The following is an 18,439-nucleotide window of genomic DNA, read 5'->3' on the forward strand; positions in this document are numbered from 1 at the left end:
TAACTGGGTTAGACCATTGTGTGGCATTACGAATAGGGAACTGGAACCTGTAGTGGCATTGCTAAAGGGAGGAGGTGGTGCAGGAGCACCCAGAATCCTGTCAGAAGAAGCTAAAAAGGCCCTGGAAGTCATTAGTAACAAAATCAAAAATACATATACCCATGGATGGGATGCTGAGTGGGACATAGGAGTCACAGTCGTTAATTAAACAGAACGTGTGTTTGCTGTTATAATGCAGTGGACTAATGACAAAGGTCCCTTAAGGCTGTTAGAATGGGTGTTCCTGCCCATGGAACAGAACCCACATTTATTGTTGTTCCATCAGCAGCAGAGTATTTAGCTTGGGCCTTGAGGAACAGCACTGCCCTGCAAATAGCTTTATCAGACCGTGCAGGGGAAGTGAAAGTGCATTACCCACCACACAGAATCTCTACAGCAGCACAGAACTGCCCAACAGAAGAAAAGCCCTTGTTGTCTGGGTGTGCGGTTCGGGGTGTTCCAGTGTTCACTGATGCAGGGGGAAGAGCTCAGAAGGCTGCGATTCCATGGCAGGAGCATGGGAAATGGCAGGATTTGATATTCAAAGGAGCCCAAGCCTCAATCAGCAGCTGGAGCTGCAGGCAGTTGTGAGAGTGTGTGACAAGCAGAAAGCCGAACCAGTTCCTCTAGTCTGTGACTCCCTGTGTGTGGTGGGAATAGTGACCCGAATGGAACGGGCACTATTGAAAGGGGTTTCAGATGAGAGATTATATAGAGTGTTTAAGGAATTCTGGCTCCTTCTGTCTAACCAACAGCATCAGTACTTTATTACCCATATTGGCAGCCACACGGGACTAACTCAGGGTCTGGCAGAGGCAATCAGAGAGCAGCCAGGTTGGCAGCACCAGCCTGGGCTGCTCCCTCAGCAGAGCGCTGTGCACAGGCTCGGAGATCACAGGAATCCTTTCATCAATCTGCCAGGGAGCTTCAACGACAACACCACCTGTCAGTTGCTGAGGCTAAAGGGCTTGTACAGTCGTGCCTGGACTGTCAGCAGTTCCCCAGTGGCCTTGCCCCTGGTGTCAATGCTCATGGCACAGGCCCACTAGAAGTCTGGGTTCATCAGAACTCATTATAATCATTAACCAATCAGTGGGGTGGAAACAGTGTATGTTTACATTAGCAGGGTTCTTTTTATGTTTACATTAGCAATTTTTCAGCTTCCCACGTTTGCAGTAACAAATGTCTCTAATCTGTGGGATTTCACCCAATAAACGGCTTCACCTGAAATTCATATCGAATTGGGTGTTGCTCATTGCCAGTCACCACAGTGATAGAGCACAGAAATAGTGGGGGACATGGAGAGACAGGAAAGCCTTTGACATGGTATCTCACATCATTCTGACTGAGAAACTGGCTGCCACTGGCCTGGACAGGTGGACCCTCAGCTGGGTTAAAACTGGCTGGCTGGCTGGGCCCAAAGGGTGGTGGTGAATGGAACCAAATCCAGCTGGAGGCCGGTCACGAGTGGCGTCCCCCAGGGCTCAGTCCTGGGTCCAGTTCTGTTCAACATCTTTATCAATGACCTGGATGAAGGGATTGAATGCTCCCTTTGTAGGTTTGCAGATGACACTAAACTAGGAGGAAGTGTTGATCTGCCTGAGCGTAGGGAGGCTCTTCAGAGGGATCTGGACAGGCTGGACCCATGGGCTGAGACCAAGGGGATGAAGTTTAACATGGCCAAGTGTAGAGTGCTGCACATGGGACATAACAACCCCGTGCAGCACTACAGGCTGGGGGGAGACTGGCTGGAGAGCTGTCAGGAGGAGAAGGACCTGGGGGTGTTGGGTGACTGCAGGCTGAATATGAGCCAGCAGTGTGCCCAGGCGGCCAAGAAGGCCAATGGCATCCTGGCTTATATCAAAAATAATGTGGCCAACAGGTCTGGAGAGGGGAGTGTGCCCCTGTACTGGGTATTGGTGAGGCCACCTCAAGTACTGTGTCTAGTTCTGGCCTCTTCACCATAGGAAGGACATTGAGATCCTCAAGTGAGTCCAGAGAAGGGCAACCAGGCTGGTGAAGGGGCTGGAGGGAAAATCATATGAGGAATGGCTAAGGGAGGTGGGGCTGTTTAGCCTGGAGAAGAGGAGGCTGAGGGGAGACCTTATCACCACCTACAACTACCTGAAGGGAGGTTGCAGAGAGGTGGGCACTGGTCTCTTCAGCCAGGGGACAGGGGATGGGACAAGGGGAAATGGCCTCAAGCTGTGCCAGGGCAGGGTTAGATTGGATATTAGAAAAAAATGTTTCCTGAAAGAGTTGTCAGGGCTGGAACAGGCTGCCCAGGGAGGGGCTGAGTTACCTTCCCTGGGTGTGTTCATAAAAGGGTTGATGAGGTACTTAGGGATATGGTTTAGTTTAGGATGGGATTGGTTGGACTTGATGATCTTCAGAGGTCTTTTCCAACTTTGTGATTCTGTGAAATATGAGAAACTGGGCTTGAAGCGGCGCTCCCACATCCAGAGAAGCGATCTCCAGTCTGCCCAGCGCTGGGATAAAGCCGACCCGCTTCACAGACACCGAGGCTGTTGAGTTTAGATTCCGGCTTTTCAAGCCTTTGGCAGGAAGTGTGGAATGTCAGCTGGTTGTTCTGCTGCAGGGCCTCAAATCCCACCCCCTGACAGGAAACTCGGAAAAGATCCAATGTTTTCCTCATCCTGCTGAGTCCCAGAGCTCATTTCCTTGCTGCGAGAAGATTCCCTTCTCCAGGGCGTTTAGAACATTTCCCTGCGTTTCGAGCTGATACGGGATTTGGGATAACTCCTGGAGAGGGGCCGTGGGGCAGAGCAGGGGCTTCCCTGGGGACCCATCTGCAGTCCCATCCTGCCCTTGAGCACCAGTTTCTGGTGCCATCAGGGTGCTGGTGCAGGGGCTCTGGGGATTTCAGCCCCTCTTCGGGGGCAGGGGCAGCCCTTCTTTGCCAGATCCCCTCTGGGGTGCCTGTGACCCCCACCGCCCTACTCTGCCTCCCTTCCCCTTCCTCTCCCTCTCCAGTGTGGCAGCAGATGTGTCTCCCGGCGAGCCCCAGGGGCCTCCTGAGGTATTGGGTGACTCTCCACGTGCTCCGGCTGGGATCAGGTAGGGATCCTGCAGGGCTGCTGGGGGCTTTCACACGCTCTGGATGGCAGATGTGGGGCAGGAGCTGCCATGGGGTGGGGGGGAGCCCAGCCTGGAGCTTGGCCCTGCATGCTTTCACTTTCCCTTGGCCGCTGTGGCTAGAGCGGGGCTGACTGGGGTGGAGGTCATTTTCTGGACCAGGTCCCCGCCCCTGGGAAACCTCCTTCTCCTTCCAGTCCTTCCACTCCTACTCCAGTTTCTCTGGGGTCTCTGGACCATGGGAGGGCAAAGCAACACCCGCGGCACGGAGTGTGCCCAGCTCACACCAAGCTTGGCCCTGGCCTGCAACACCCTCAATTAACGTAGGTGCCATCTCTGTGTCTCTGTGTCCTTCTCCATGGCCAAGCTGACTTCAGAGTGGTGGGACCAGACCGGCCTCTCCGTGTCACCGTGGGGCAGGACGTTGTGCTGCCCTGTCACTTGTCCCCAGCCATGGACTCTCAGAGCTGGGACATCAGGTGGATCCGGCACAGGGTCTCTGAAACGGTGCACCACTACCGACATGGGGAGGACGTGTCCAGGGACCAGATGAAGGAATATGTTGGGAGGACAGAGTTGGCCAGAGATGGTCTCTCCAATGGAAGCCTGGACTTGCGAATCTCTGGGCTGAGACCCTCTGATGATGGTCTGTACGTCTGCACCGTGACTGACGGTGCCTCTTATGGAGAAGCTTTGGTGGAGCTGGAGGTTTCAGGTTTATGTCCAGTGCGGTGTCTGTAGGGGTGGTTGTGGTGTCCCTGGACTCATTTGTTCCTCCCAGACCCGTGTCCCATCCCTTGGTGCCCCAGGAGAGCTGGCACAGTGTCTGGCAGCCTTGCGGGGTGCAGACGCTGCCTGGAGGTGCTGAAGCTGGGCAGCTCAGTCTTGCTGTGCCGGGAGGTTTGGGGGGAGATCTGGGGCTGTTGGGCATCAACGCTCAGTGGTTCTTGCACAGGTTGGGTTGGGTTTGGTGGGAGCTGTGAGGGGTCTGCTTGGAGATGCGGTTGTGGCCTTGGAGCTGAGCCCATCCCTCCCTGACCTCCACCCCGGGCTCTTCCCCAGCCACAGGCTCTGGCCCTCAGCTCTCTCTGGAGGGTTACGAGGCCGGAGGCATCCGGGTGCTGTGTCGATCGGCCGGATGGTTCCCGCAACCGGAGGTGCTGTGGAAAGACCCCAACGGGCACCGTGTCCCCTCGGTCTCCCAGAGACGTTCCCCTGATGCCAGAGGCCTGTTTGACACCGAAGATGCCATCGTGGTGACAGGGACCAGAGAGGGGAACTGGTCCTGTGTGGTCAGGAACCACCACCTGGCCCAGGAGCAGGAGGCGTCCCTGCGCATCTCCGGTGAGACGGCTGCAGCCAGCCCCTGCGGCGCTGGAGCAGGGCGGGGGTTGGCTGCCTTCCTTGGAGCAGCTTGGGTCTGGGCTTGGTGTGCAGTGTGGGGGTGTGGGGGCACGGGAGGACTCCCCAGGGCTCACGGGACAAGGGCTTGGAGGTGTGGGGTGGGGGTCTCTGGGTCCTTCTCCCCACAGACCCGAGTGTAAATTGGTCCCTTTCCCTGTGGATCTGTTTGTTTCTCAGCTCCCTTTTTCCGTGATGCCCGTCCCTGGATGATCGGTCTGGGTGTGCTCCTTGTGCTCTCCATTGGGCTCCTTGGCCTTGGTGTTTATCTCTGGAGAAGGAAAGGTGCGTTTGCCCCCAAAGGACATGTTGCCTCCATCAAAAAGCTCTTTAGTCAAGGACGAAATGGGGCAAGGACACGGTGGGGTGTGGGCAGGAGGACAGGGATCATGGCCAGAGTGCCTGGCTGCTGGGAAGGTCCAGAGACCCTCTGGAGCTGTTCCTGCTGAGGAAGCAAGCTGCTCTCCTGACCTCCTCTTCCTCCGGCTTTGCTTTGCAGCGCTGCTGTTTTCCAGAGAGCTGGGTGAGTCCTTCTGGCCCCTTCCCCCAGCAAAACCTCCTGGCACAGGAGCCCCCAGGAGGGACTTGCCTTGGGGCGGTTCCTGACTTTGAGGCTGAGCTCTAAAGATCGTGGGTGGGCTGGCGGAGGATGGACTGGCAGGGAGCCATTCCCAGGAGCAAGGCGGTCTGGTTCTACTCCCCAAAAAGGAGGAGCTGGGGATCAGCCTAAGCTCTGTGTGCTCCTGCAGGATCAGACCTGGGGTGAGTGGTTGTTTCCTCTGGTCACACATTGTTTCCTGGTTTTGCTTTCCAGGGAAACAAGATGCAGCCCTGGGTGAGTATCCATGAGCTCTGGCACAGCCTCAAGTTTTGTCCTGTTATCTTGGTCCTTCACCCTTCCCCTCCCTGCCTGTCCTTTCCATCCTGGTATCTCTGGAGCTGGGAAAGCCCAACGCCATGTGCCTGGGAGGGTGAGCAGCTCGGGGGGACCACCACAGGGATGGACCCTCTGTCCTGCCCAGAGCTGCCTGGGACTGGCTCTGGGATGTGACCAGCTCTCCTCTCTCCTTGTAGCCTGGAGGAAGTTTCTGCTGCCCCACAGTCCAGGTAATTGGGGGGGTTGGATGCTGCTCTGTGTGGTTCTCCTCCCGTTCCTCATGAGCAAGGGATATCTGGGCTGGACAGTGTGTGGGACTGGCTGTTTCTGGGTGTGTTGGGTGACTCCCCGACCCCGAGTATGGCACTGGGCTGTTCTCTGCTGTATTCTGGCCTGTCCCACCCCTCATGAGTTCCATCTGTGGGGCCAAGAGGAGCCATCTCCCCCCTGGCACCCAGAGCACTGCACAGGCTGAGACGCTGCCTCCCCATCCTGCTCCTCTGTGCTTGCACTGCAGCCCCACTGTTGCCTGTTCCCATGGGACAGTGCTCAGCCATGGCCACTCTGGGACTGGCCCTGGGATGGGATCTCTTGGAAGAAGGACATGCCCCATGTCCTGCCCTGCAAGGCAGATCCTGGACCCAGGAGGGTGAAACCTGCCCAGTGCTGAGCTCTGCCCCTGATGCTCTGGCTCCTCCTGTCCCTGCAGGCATGGTGACCCTGGATCCTGACACAGCTCATCCCAACCTTGTCCTGTCCAAGGATGGGAGAAGTGTGAGATGGGGAACAACATATCAGGACCTGCCCAACACCCCTCAGAGATTTACATCTCTGCCCTGTGTGCTGGGCTGGGAGGGGTTCAGTGAGGGGAGGCACTGCTGGGAGGTGGAGGTGAAGGGGGAGGTGGGTGGTGCTTCATGGTGGGCTGTGGGGGTGGCCAGGGACTCTGTGAGCAGGAAGGGGTATATATACCTGGGCCCTGAAGAAGGGGTCTGGGGCATCGAGCACTGGGATGGGCAGTTTCAGTCCCTCACCTCTCCTCACACCCTCTTGTCCGTGTCCCGGGTCCCCAGCAGAGTCTGGGTCTGTCTGGACTGCCCACAGGGGCTGGTGACTTTCATCGATGGTCACAGTGGGGCCGAGATCTTCACTTTCCAACCAGCCTCATTCAGTGGAGAGACCATCCGACCGTGGTTTTTGGTGGGGAGAAAGGGAACAGAGCTGTGCCTCAGGGACAGCACCTCCCATTCACCTTCCACATCCAGCACCTCCCCGCAGAGCCCCTGCCCTTCTGCAGACCCTGCCCACACTACCCTCCTCGGTGCCACAGCAGCAGATGTCCCCCTCAGCCCTGCCCCAGACCATCCTGACTCAACAGAGCAGGACAGGACTCAATAAAGCTTTGCAGATAACCATGGAGTGTGGCTGTGGGGGTTCCTGGGGGGTTTGTCCTGATTCCTGGCTGCCACCGAAAGGGATTTGTATCAGGCTTGGAGCAGTGGTTGGAGCAGGAGCCTGGGGGCAGCCCTGGGCAGGGTGAGCACACAGCAGGGGGTGGGAGGCCAGGGGAACTTCCAAATCAGACCCCCCCCTTTTCTTGAATCTGCAGAACTCACTGCTCTGCTAGCACCCTGTGTCACCAGAAAGCCCCTACTCTGTCCATATCCTTCCACATGGCACAATCCTGTTGGGATCAAGCCTGAGGTGTGTTTCCCTCCTGCCCCTCCGAGCCGGACATTTGGTACAGGCGGCGGCGGCTCGTGGCTGGTTTAGGGACTGGGCTCTGTGCACGAAAGCCTCTTTGTACTAGAGCAGCTTCAGGGGCAGCAGAAGAGGAAAATCCTGAGCAGGGAAAGGATATCCCCCCCTGGGGCTCTGGGAAAGTGATAGTTACCAGTACTGACTGGGGTGGCTGCTGCTGCCGCTGTGGAGTTTGGTGCTGCAGTGGAGCCGGGAGCAGTGGGGTGGGTAAGTGGAATGTTGTGTTTGGATGAGGTGGGTTGGGATGTGTGTGGGATTGGTTTGGGTTGACCGGAGTTGAGTTCACTTGACTTGGCTTCAGTTGCTTTCAGTTGACTTGGTTTGCCTTGAGGTGACTGTCTGATTTGACTTGATTTGAATTGGGATGGGTTGGGATATGATGGGATTGGGGTGTTGCTGTGATTCGGGTGTGGGGGTGGCCGAGCCCTCCAGGCCACAGGAAGGGGCGGGGGACACAGTGGAATCATTTGGGGCTGCAGGAGCCAAGAACAAAGCTGACCCCATGCTCCCAGCTGCTTGGAACTGGTACAGATGCTCAGAGCTGCTCCTGGTGATGCTGCTGCTGCCATGTAGGAAAAAGGAAAATGATGTTGGAGATGGGGGTGGGACAGCACTGCTGCACTGGCCTTGGGGGTTAATGGCCCCTCCTTCTACCTCCTAACCCCCTTCTGCCCCTCCCAGATCCCCCTGGGCTGTGTTTGTGCTTCCCGACAGCCCTGGTGTCAATGGGACTCACCCTGATCCCTCTCCCCTGATCTGTGTATGGCCTCAGGAACCCTTGTATCCACACCCAGCTCTGGGTACAGTCCCCTGGGCCCCCTGAACCCCTTCTGTTGGAGGTTGGCTGCCCCTGCGTGAGGATGGGCAGTTGGACAGCTAGGGACATTTCCTGCCCAGGGATCTGAGGTCCCCAAGGGCTCAGGGCAGAGGGACAGGCAACAGCTGGTTTGTCCCAACACTTGAAGACTCCTCACCTCATCGGGTACTTGCTGAGGGTGGATGCTATTCCCTCATCAAGGTCATCAATGAAGATATTAAACAGGACTGGACCCAACACTGAGCCCTGGGGAACACCGCTGGTCACAGGCCTCCAGTCAGATTCTGCTCCTCGAATCACAACCCTCTGGGCTCGGTCCGACAGCCAATTCTCAACCCACCTCACTGTCCACTCATCTATCCCATGCTCTCTCAGCTTTGCTATCAGGGTGTCATGGGAGACAGTATCAAAGGCCTTGCTGAAGTCAAGGTTGATGACATCCAGACATCCACTGCTCTCCCTCCATCCACCCAGCCAGTGATGAGATCATAGAAGGCTATGAGATTGGTTGAGCACCATCTCCCCTTGGTTTAACATCTTCATTGACAACCTTGATGAGGGAATAGCATCCACCCTCAGCAAGTACCTGATGATAGAGAGGTGGGAGGAGTGGGTGACAGGCAGGACATGGAGCTGCCATTCAGCGAGACCTGGCCAGGCTGGAGAGCTGGGCAGGGAGACACCAGATGAAGTTCAACAAAAGCAAGTGTGGAGTCTGGCACCTCGGAAGGAACAACCTCTTGTATCAGACCAGGCTGGGGGTGACCTGCTGGAGAAGAGCTCTGTGGAGAAGGACCTGGGGGTGGGTAACAGGGTGGTGTCGCAGTTTTGCGTAGCTGGGTGCTGAGAGAGAGACCAGGGGCTGCAGAAATTGGCTGCTGGAATGCTCTGCCAGGCCCCAAAAGTGTAAACATCAGGCAATTCAAGGCCAAAGTCGCTCTGACCAGGCCTGAGCCAAACAGAGATGGATTCATAGCACCTCTGAGAATCACATAGAGGAGAAAACAACCCAGAAGCAGCTGCATTTTGCCTCCAGAGAAGGGAGGGACAAGATGTAACGAGCTGTGCAGGCACCAAGGCCGGGAAAGGGCTGGGGAGGAGGCGGCCCAGGTGCTGGAGAGAAAGATGCCCCTGCAGCCCCTGGAGAAACCCATGGAAAAGGCCCAGACCCCACCTGCAGCCCATGGAGGGGCTCCATGCTGGATGGAGCAGGTGGAGACATAGAGAAGATGCTGTGACCCTACGTTGGAACAAGCCCCTGCCAGCACTTGCAGCCATGAGGAGAATGAGAGACACAGATGTTATCGACAAACAAGACACTCACGCGGGGAGTGTGATTAGCAGCAGTTTATTCAGAGAGAAAGAAACAGCGCTGGGCGGGAGGAGACCTGAGTCTCACCACTCCGCGCTGTAGAGAGGTAGGATACATGTATTTATACTCTTTAATAAACAAAGCAATTTATTTTCCAGTTATCTATTAATTTTTGTGATTACCCAAGCAAAGTTCATATATTATTTTTCTTCGTCTTCTTGTACAATTATTAAACAGACTTTTTCATTCTTCCTTATCGATGACCCTGGTGTAAGATGTATTTCGCACATGGTTTCCTTTCACACTAGTGTGGTCACAAACTATTTTAAAGGCTGTTTTCCAAATCCGCCTCGTCTTCTTTCTCTTCCTCTGATCGCTCGTTCCATTTCATAAGCAAAGCATAATACAAAATAAGCTTAATATTAACTTCAAAATATTTTACCTTTGTTTTAACTCGTACAAGCATAAAAAGAATCATTCCCTCCTCCTGCAGTTTATTTTGATCGAGTCTAGGCAAGCAGAAAAGCTTCTAAAGCATTCCGTTTATGATCATTCATCCAAACCTCGTACTATTTTCAGCTATTATTGGAAGAATCAGCAAACGTTCATAACAATTCCACCCCTTTTCTTTAATCACCTGTTTGCTGATTCCACAGCTCGGATAGTAAGAATTTCAATTCTATCAATTCGGTTTTTAAGTAATGTCACAATCCTGTTTAATATACATGGTCCGAAAGTCAACAGAAGGATAATAATGATAACTGGTCCTGTAATAGTTGACAATAGAGTAGTAAGCCAGGGTGACCCCTTGAACCAATTTTCATACCAAGGAGCTTGAGATTCTCTTTCTCTTTTTCTTTGTTCCAGCCTTTCTCGTACCTTAGCTAATGAATCACGGCCTTAAGGAATACTAGATCCAACCCCCTCCTGTTTTGGAGTACAACTTCTGACAGGGAAGTTAAGGATTTTTCAAGATATGAGATTGATTTTTCTAGTTGTGTTAAATCCTCTATTCCCTCGTAATAGGGGGGGCGCATTCCGTAGCAAAACCAACAATCCTTAGTAATGTTAGGATGCGTTTGATTAATCACCGTAAAGGCTGCCTTCATTAAGGTCCAAAGAGGATTTTTTTGAATGAAGTTGTACTCCTGTTCTTCCTGTGGGGTAGGTACTGAGTGAAACAAGGTATGAGAAGGTGTGTTAGTAGGCTGGAGGGTAGAATTTCGCTCAGGAGGAGGGTGGAGAACCTGATTAGGTCCCATGGCCGAAGGTGGTGGAGTAAATACCTTCTTCTGAATGGAGAAAAATCCTCCGGGGTTCCTTCCTCTAACGTAATATCGTAAGCCCCAAGTTTTTCCCACAAACCAGGTAGAGTCTCTTGGTCTTAATACTAGTATGCTTATACTACCATTAGGGTACCATTTTACGGATACATATTGATCTGGCTCGGCAGGAGACCAGGCTGATGCAATGGTTTCACAACCCCAGTATCCACAAAAGTATTCCCCTGGCTGGTGACAGTATCTTTTCCCAGGGTTGGAACTAGGGCACCCATAATAGGGCACTCTCTCGTCACATTTTCCCTTGTGAATTGGGGTTCCTGATCCCGTGTTGGTGACGGGTACTCTATTTCCACTATTGATTTGATTTATCAACGTGCAAGTGGTGGTCATAAACCGTGGAGCTTCTGATGTAATTATTGTTTGAACAATTTTGCTTTCTGAGTCACTTCCAGTACCTTTGAGGACCCATTCGTATGGTTGATGGCTAATTCCATGAGAGGGTAAAAGGATCCCAAGAATGGGAAGCAGCCATCTGCCCCACATGTTTCACTGACTTCGTCCTTCCCCTAGTCTGTCCCGGGCAAGGGACAACCGGGTAAGATTCTTCTTGACGACAGCTCAGCGTCTTCAGGGGCGGCTTATTTTCATTTACCTCTCTCGTTTATTTTCTCAAGAATGGATCCTAATTTAGGTCCTTCCGTGTGCTCAGCTGCCAGTGAAATCGTTTTCTACACTTTGTCACTACTTTTGTCCGATCTGTTTCTAAAAATTCCCACCAATAAGGGATCAGTAGCTCCCATCCACAAAAGAGCGTGGATATAGTCACTTGTCCTGACCTTAAATTGCGATGTCCTCTACAATAGATACAATAAGCTTGTCTAAACCGAGAGATGCAATTCCAAACTTGTTTACAATTAAAACAAACACACTGTACCCAGGCCTCGTGACTCGACGAAGGATGTTTTAAACAAGGGATGCGTCTGGGGAGAGTAGATTTGGCATTAATTTCAATTTCGATATCACAACATAAAGCTAAAGTCCTCCCTTCTTTACAGGCTCTATAAAGTCCCCCCCTTTCTCCTAGATGAGGTACCGTCCCCTGTGCCCAAGAGACATACGATACCCTTCGCAATGATTCATAAGACGGTAGTCCAAACCAAAGTTTAAGTCTTTTTTCTTCGTTCATCTACTGTGTCGTTTCAGAGTGATTTTCAAGGGATCTGAATGGCGGGTTGACGTCCATCTCTCGGTCGAGGTTATTTTCTTTACTCTGTTAGCGTGAGTCCACCCCTTTTCTTTTGTTCGTATCGCAGAATCTGTTGTAAGTAGAACAAGATAAGGTCCCTCCCACCGGGGAGTTAAACTAGTCTCTTTCCATGATTTTATTAGAACTTGGTCCCCTGGTTGTATCTGATGTATGGCCAGGTCAAGTGGAGGTCTTTGAACGACTAGTCCTTTTCTCCTAAGTTGTTCTCGTCTTTTATTTAATATGTCTAAATAATTTCTCATTCCCTCATCACTTAAATTAGAGGAATCAGGATTGTGCCCAAAATCGTATGGCATTCCATATAAAATTTCATAAGGGGATAGGCCAATATCAGCGCGGGGACGAGTTCTTATTTGTAAGTGTGCTAGGGGTAGACATCTTAGCCAATTCAATCCTGTTTCTACTATTAGCTTCATAAGGTGTTTCTTAATTTCCCCATTCATTCTTTCAACTCTACCTGAACTTTGAGGATGGTATGGAACATGAAGCTCCCACTTAATTCCCAGAGCTTGAGATAAATTCCGGATTATTTGTGAGGTGAAGTGGGGCCCTCGATCTGAGTCTATTGACCACACTACTCCATATCGGGGAATAATTTCTTCCATCAATATTTTAGCTACAACTTGAGCAGTTGCCCTGGAGGTGGGATAAGCTTCAACAAAATGTGTAAAATGATCTACTATTACTAACAAATGTCGGTATTTACCTTGTTTCGGTAGATCTGTAAAATCTATTTGTATCCTTTCAAAAGGACGTTTGGATAACTCTCGTCCTCCCTGTATTTTCTCTCTAAAATTTTTCTTGTTAATTCGTTGACAAGTTAAGCATCCCATAACTATTCGTTTGGCCAATGTATATACTCCGATGGCAGCAAATTTTGTTTCGAAATAATCTACCAAAGGCTGAGTGGCCCAATGAGTTTTCTGGTGTAGTTTGTTGAGAAAATTCCAGGCTTCTCCTTTTGGCAGAACTTGTCGCCCATCCGGGAGAAGCCACCGTCCTTGCTCATAGGTAACTCCCATCTCCTTTAGTTTTTCTTCCTCTTGTCTAGTAAATCTATGTTTAGTTTGTGTTTCTAGTCTTTCCTCAGGTGCTAAACTCTCCTGTACCACCAAAAGAGCTGCCCGTTTGGCCTCCACATCGGCCAGGTTATTGCATCGTATTGTCGGAGACAACCCCCTTTGATGGCTTTTGACATATACTATAGCTATTCGTTTTGGACCTCTTAATGATTTTAAAACTTCTTTTATAAGTTGTTCATGAATCAACCCCTTTCCTCGAGTATTGATTAAACCTCGTTCTTCCCAAATTTTTCCAAATACATGCACTACCCCGTATGCATATTTTGAATCTGTATAAATGGTTCCTTCTTTGTCCTTTAATAATTGTAAAGCTCTCCATAATGCATAGATTTCACATGCCTGAGCGGACCATTTTGGATCTAAGGCTCCAGCTTCTTTTACTGTAAAATTCTTTCCTTCGATTATAGCATATCCTGACCTCCTCTTTCCTTTTATTATCCGGGAGGACCCGTCTACATAAAGTTTTTCTCCACCTTCTAACTCTTCTTCTTCTAAATCCTCCCTGACTTTTGTCTGGAGGTCTATGGTTTGCAAACAATCATGTGTGAGGTCTTCCCTTGGTTCACCATATAGGAATTGAGCAGGGTTCAGCAGTGATGTTATTTCCAACCTCAAGCGTGGTGTGTTTAAAAGAATGCTCTCATATTGTAAAAGTCGATTATCGGTAACCCATCTATCTGCTCTATGTTTAAGAACACTAGTTAAGTTGTGGGGGGTGTACACTGTCAAGTCCGCTCCCAAAGTTATCTGGGTTACATCCTTGATTAACAAGGCCACAGCAACTACTGCTTGTAGGCAATGTAGCCACCCCCTACTTACAGGATCCAAGAGTTTAGAATAGTATCCTACGGGCTTCCGAATTCCTGCCCACTGTTGAGTCAAGACTCCATAAGCTGTATCATCATTAATTGCAGTAAATAATTGAAAAGGTCTCCTAAGATCAGGTAGACTCAAAACAGGTGCCTTAGTTAAATTCTGTAACAGGTTTTCCCACTTTTGGTTGTCTTCCTTATTCCATTTAAAGTGTCCATCTTCCCTCAATTTTTCATATAAAAATTTTGTTTGAGCACTATAATTTTCGATCCACTGTCTGCAATATCCTACTAAACCCAACATTTGTCGAACCTGTCTTTTATTGGTAGGCGTTGGAAGGGACAGGATTCCTTTTATTCTTTCTGGGTCTAGTCTTTTTTCTCCCTCAGTTAGGTAATGTCCCAAATACTTTACCTGTTTTTCTGTAAATTGCAATTTTGATTTTGATACTTTCAATCCCTGTTTCCCCAAAAAATTGAGAAGGTTAATACTTTCTTCCCTAACTGTTTCTTCTTTCTTTCCAGCTATTAAAAGATCATCAACATACTGTAAAAGGATGGTCTCAGGATTTTTCTCATATGTTTCTAATATTTGTTCCAGAGCTTGTCCAAACAAATTTGGGGATTCAGTAAACCCCTGAGGGAGAACCGTCCACCGGTATTGTTGGCGCCTTCCCGTATCAGGGTCCTCCCATTCGAATGCAAAATAGTCTCTACTGTCTAAATCTAAGGGGCAAGTCCAAAAGGCATCTTTTAAATCTATGACCGTATAGTATCTGTATTCCGGTGTTAAACGATTCAGAATTGTGTGAGGATTGGCTACCACCGGGAACCTAGTTATTGTTCTTTCATTTATTGCTCGGAGATCTTGTACTAGTCGTTAAGTTCCGTCCGATTTCTTAACGGGCAAAATAGGAGTATTATGGGGGGACATACAGGCCTCTAATATTCCCTGGGACACTAGTTTTTCTATTATTGGTTTTAACCCTATCCTTCCTTCCCTGGGGAGAGGATATTATTTTATTCGAACTGGTTGATCCGGGAATTTTAGCATTATTTTTATAGGTTCAATATTCAATCTTCCTACTGAGTCAGGTGTAGCCCAAACTTCTGGGAGAATTTGGGATGTGTCCTTTTCTGTTAAGACATAGAGTCGGGGACAAAGACCCTCTTGTTCTATTTCGAGTCCTATTTGCAAAATCATCATCAAGTCCCTCCCTAGCAGATTGTATTCTGCTTCTGGTACAAGGAGAAGATCTCCTTCTACCTGCCGATTGGGGCTTTTGATTAAAATTTTTCTTAAAATGGGAACCTTAAAAGGTTCCCCTTTGGCTCCAATCACTTGAATTTCATCACCTGATAGGTAGCATCCTTTTGGGATTTGTTGTATTGTACTCCTTTCTGCCCCGGAATCTATTAAAAACTCCACTATTTCTTTCTGAGGACCCACTTCTAATTTTATCAAGGGCTCAGTTTTCTTACGGGTCCCCAATAAATAAAGCCCCTGACACCCCTAATCTTCCTTAAAAGCTTGTTCGTCCTGAAGACGTTTTCGGCAGTTTCTTTTCAGATGCCCTTTGTTGTGGCAATAATAACATTCTAATTCTGCCTTTTCTCTCAGTCCCCGATCTCCTTTCCCCTGAGGAGATTCCCATCTACGGTTCCGATTCCTCCTTTCTCCCGAATTTCCTTGTCCTTCCCTTATTGCCGCCAAAAAGAGGCATGTTTGTCGTTTCTGTCCCTCTTCGAACAGGCGGGCCTGCCATTTTTGGTTTTCTTCCTCTCTTCGCACATATACCTTTTGGGCTTCCCTAAGTAGTTCATCTAAACCCCTATTCTGCCAATCGTCTAATTTTTCGATTTTTTTCCTAATATCAGGCCAAGATTTTGCCACAAACTGGGTTTTTAATAGAGTCTGTCCCGCTTGGCTGTCGGGATCAATCCCTGAATATAATTGGAAGGCTTTCCTTAATCTCTCTAGCCATTCCGTGGGGGATTCATCCTTTTTCTGTTGTTCATTATATGCCTTGTTTACATTTTGATTACGTGGTACTGAATTGCGAATACCCTGTATAATTATTTCTCTCAAGTCTGTCATATTTTGGCGATGTCCTGCATTCTGATGGTCCCAATTAGGTCGGTTCAAAGGCCACTTTTGCTCCCCATTGGGTCCCTGAGCATGTCTCTGGTCCCAAAACCTCATTCCTGCAGTCCGAATCATCCCTCTTTCTTCATTTGTGAATAATACCCTTAAGATTGCATCTAGTTCTTCCCAGGTGTAGATACTGGGGCCCAAAAATTGATCTAGCCTCTCTGCTACTCCCAATGGATCGTCTAAAAGACGTCCCATCTCCCGTTTGAATTCCCTTAATGGTATAGATATATATCCTATACCCGGCTGAGGTCCTCCCATGGGTGCTTCTCGTAAGGGAAAAAGTCCCTGAGAGGCTTCTGTTCGAGCAACCCTCCTTGTACGGGGTCTGTTTATAGGGGAGTCTGGAGGGGGCAAGGGGGCCGAAGGATGGTCTTCTACATAAGGAGGAGGGTAAATTAATTCATCAGAATCTTTTTTCTTTGGTTTGGTTCCTAAAGAATAAAGTGTCGCTATCCGATCATCTTTGGAAGCGACTATCCACAAAAAGGCATACTGACTTTCTTCTTGACTATAAGGGGTTTTGTTATTTACGTAAAAATTGAGGGCTTGACATACCCAATCCTCAAAGGAACCAAACCGGGGCCAAAAATATTTTTGCCAATTTCTTTTTCTCCCCATATATTTACACAATAATGAATCATTTTCTCCTTAGATTTTTCTTTTCTCGTAGAAGATTCTCCCCAATGACGTATCATCAGTCCTAACGGACTTTCCGGGGGAACCTTGGAATCGGGGGTTAGTTTAGTTTTACTGTTCCCCTGGCCCATTTTTTAAAAATACCTCAGAACGGAAACGCAATGACTTACCAGTACCTTCGGTAAAAACCGGAACCGTAGGGCCACTGTACTGGAAGCCCGAAAGCCCACAACGTCTGGTGAGCTTCTTCGTTCGGTATTCTTCGTGCACGGAAACCAGATTTTTTCTTTCTTTCTCTCTGCCGTTCGGAAAATCCGGGACTGATCACCAAAAAACCTCCCTCGGGCCACTCAAAATAGAGTGGGGCGCCTCCCGTAGAAGTATCTGGTGATCAATTACCGGATCCGAGTCACGGCACCAAAATTGTTATCGACAAACGAGACACTCACGCTGAGAGTGTGCTTAGCAGCAGTTTATTCAGAGAGAAAGAAACAGCGCTGGGCGGGAGGAGACCTGAGTCTCACCACTCCGCGCTGTAGAGAGGTAGGATACATGTATTTATACTCTTTAATAAACAAAGCAATTTATTTTCCAGTTATCTATTAATTTTTGTGATTACCCAAGCAAAGTTCATATATTATTTTCTTCGTCTTCTTGTACAATTATTAAACAGACTTTTTCATTCTTCCTTATCGATGACCCTGGTGTCAGATGTATTTCGCACATGGTTTCCTTTCACACTAGTGTGGTCACAAACTATTTTATAGGATGTTTTCCAAATCCGCCTCGTCTTCTTTCTCTTCCTCTGATCGCTTGTTCCATTTCATAAGCAAAGCATAATACAAAATAAGCTTAATATTAACTTCAAAATATTTTATCTTTGTTTTAACTCGTACAAGCATAAAAAGAATCATTCCCTCCCCTTGCAGTTTATTTTGATCGAGTCTAGGCAAGCAGAAAAGCTTCTAAAGCATTCCGTTTATGATCATTCATCCAAACCTCGTACTATTTTCAACTATTATCGGAAGAATCAGCAAACGTTCATAACACATGGCACTCCAGGACGTGGTTTAGAGTCCATGGTATTGGACAGGCTGTTGGACTTGATGATCCCAGGGGTCTTTTCCAGCTGTAAAGATCCAATGAAATGGGTGCTGCAGGTGTGGGAGGTCATTCAGTGTGAGCTCCTGCCTTGCTAAAGATCAGAAGCCACACGTAACAGAACATCTGAGGGCACATGCTTTGCTGGAAGAACACTTTGTCGGTGTGTTTGCACCTGTAGAAGCTCAGAAAATCATTCAGTGAGAACGAAACTCCATTAAAAACGAGCTGGTCTGCATGTCAGTTGCGCTGCCCCTTCCCCGCGCTGCTTTCGGCGCTTATTTTTGCGTCATCCAGCAGAGACGGGATCTGCCTGGCGCCCGATGACGTCAGAGCCTCCCGGGCTCCTATTGGCGGGGGGGGGGGTGGCGGCGCAGCCAATCGCGGTGCGCGGGGCGGGGCTGGCAGCGAGGTCTGTCCCGGAGCGAGGCTCGTTCGGCTCCTGCCGCTGCGGCTCCTCGTCGGGGCGGCGTGCGGCGAGTGCGGGCGGGACCCGGAGCCCTTTCCCTGGGCGCTGGGACCCCCTTGGACCCCCCTTTGTTTGAGGGGTCAGGGTTGTTCCGGGCAGCTCAAGGTCATTTGTCCTAGGGAGCCTGCTTTGGCAGGGGGGTTGGACCCGATGATCTCTCGAGGTCCCTTCCAACCCCTACAATTCTATGATTCTATGATTCTGTGATTTGGGGGCTCAGAGGGACTTTGTGGGCGCTGAGGAGTTATTTTGGTGGGGGACCCACCTGTCCTTGTGTGTGCTCAGCATGCCCAGCAGCTGCCAGCGTTGCTCCCCGCGAGTTATACTGGGG

At 49.8% G+C, this 18,439-nt stretch overlaps 1 protein-coding gene and 1 pseudogene across 2 annotated transcripts in view; both read left to right on the top strand.

Annotated features, from left to right (window-relative positions):
- Positions 1-18,439, top strand: part of LOC311202908 (butyrophilin subfamily 1 member A1-like) — a 197,971-nt pseudogene that overhangs the window by 130,140 nt on the left and 49,392 nt on the right. The gene's annotated exons all lie outside the window — the stretch shown is intronic.
- Positions 3,589-6,815, top strand: LOC311202826 (butyrophilin subfamily 1 member A1-like; the record flags this gene model as incomplete). The annotated part of the gene is made up of 7 exons (XM_084277476.1): positions 3,589-3,850; positions 4,198-4,479; positions 4,717-4,821; positions 5,036-5,059; positions 5,351-5,371; positions 5,611-5,643; positions 6,123-6,815. 7 exons carry the CDS (start codon positions 3,589-3,591, stop codon positions 6,809-6,811), a joined length of 1,416 nt encoding a protein of 471 aa, XP_084133602.1. The 3' UTR covers positions 6,812-6,815.

This window comes from Gallinula chloropus, assembly GCF_964237585.1.
Source record: "Gallinula chloropus genome assembly, chromosome: 32".
NCBI classification, from domain to species: Eukaryota; Metazoa; Chordata; class Aves; order Gruiformes; family Rallidae; genus Gallinula; species Gallinula chloropus.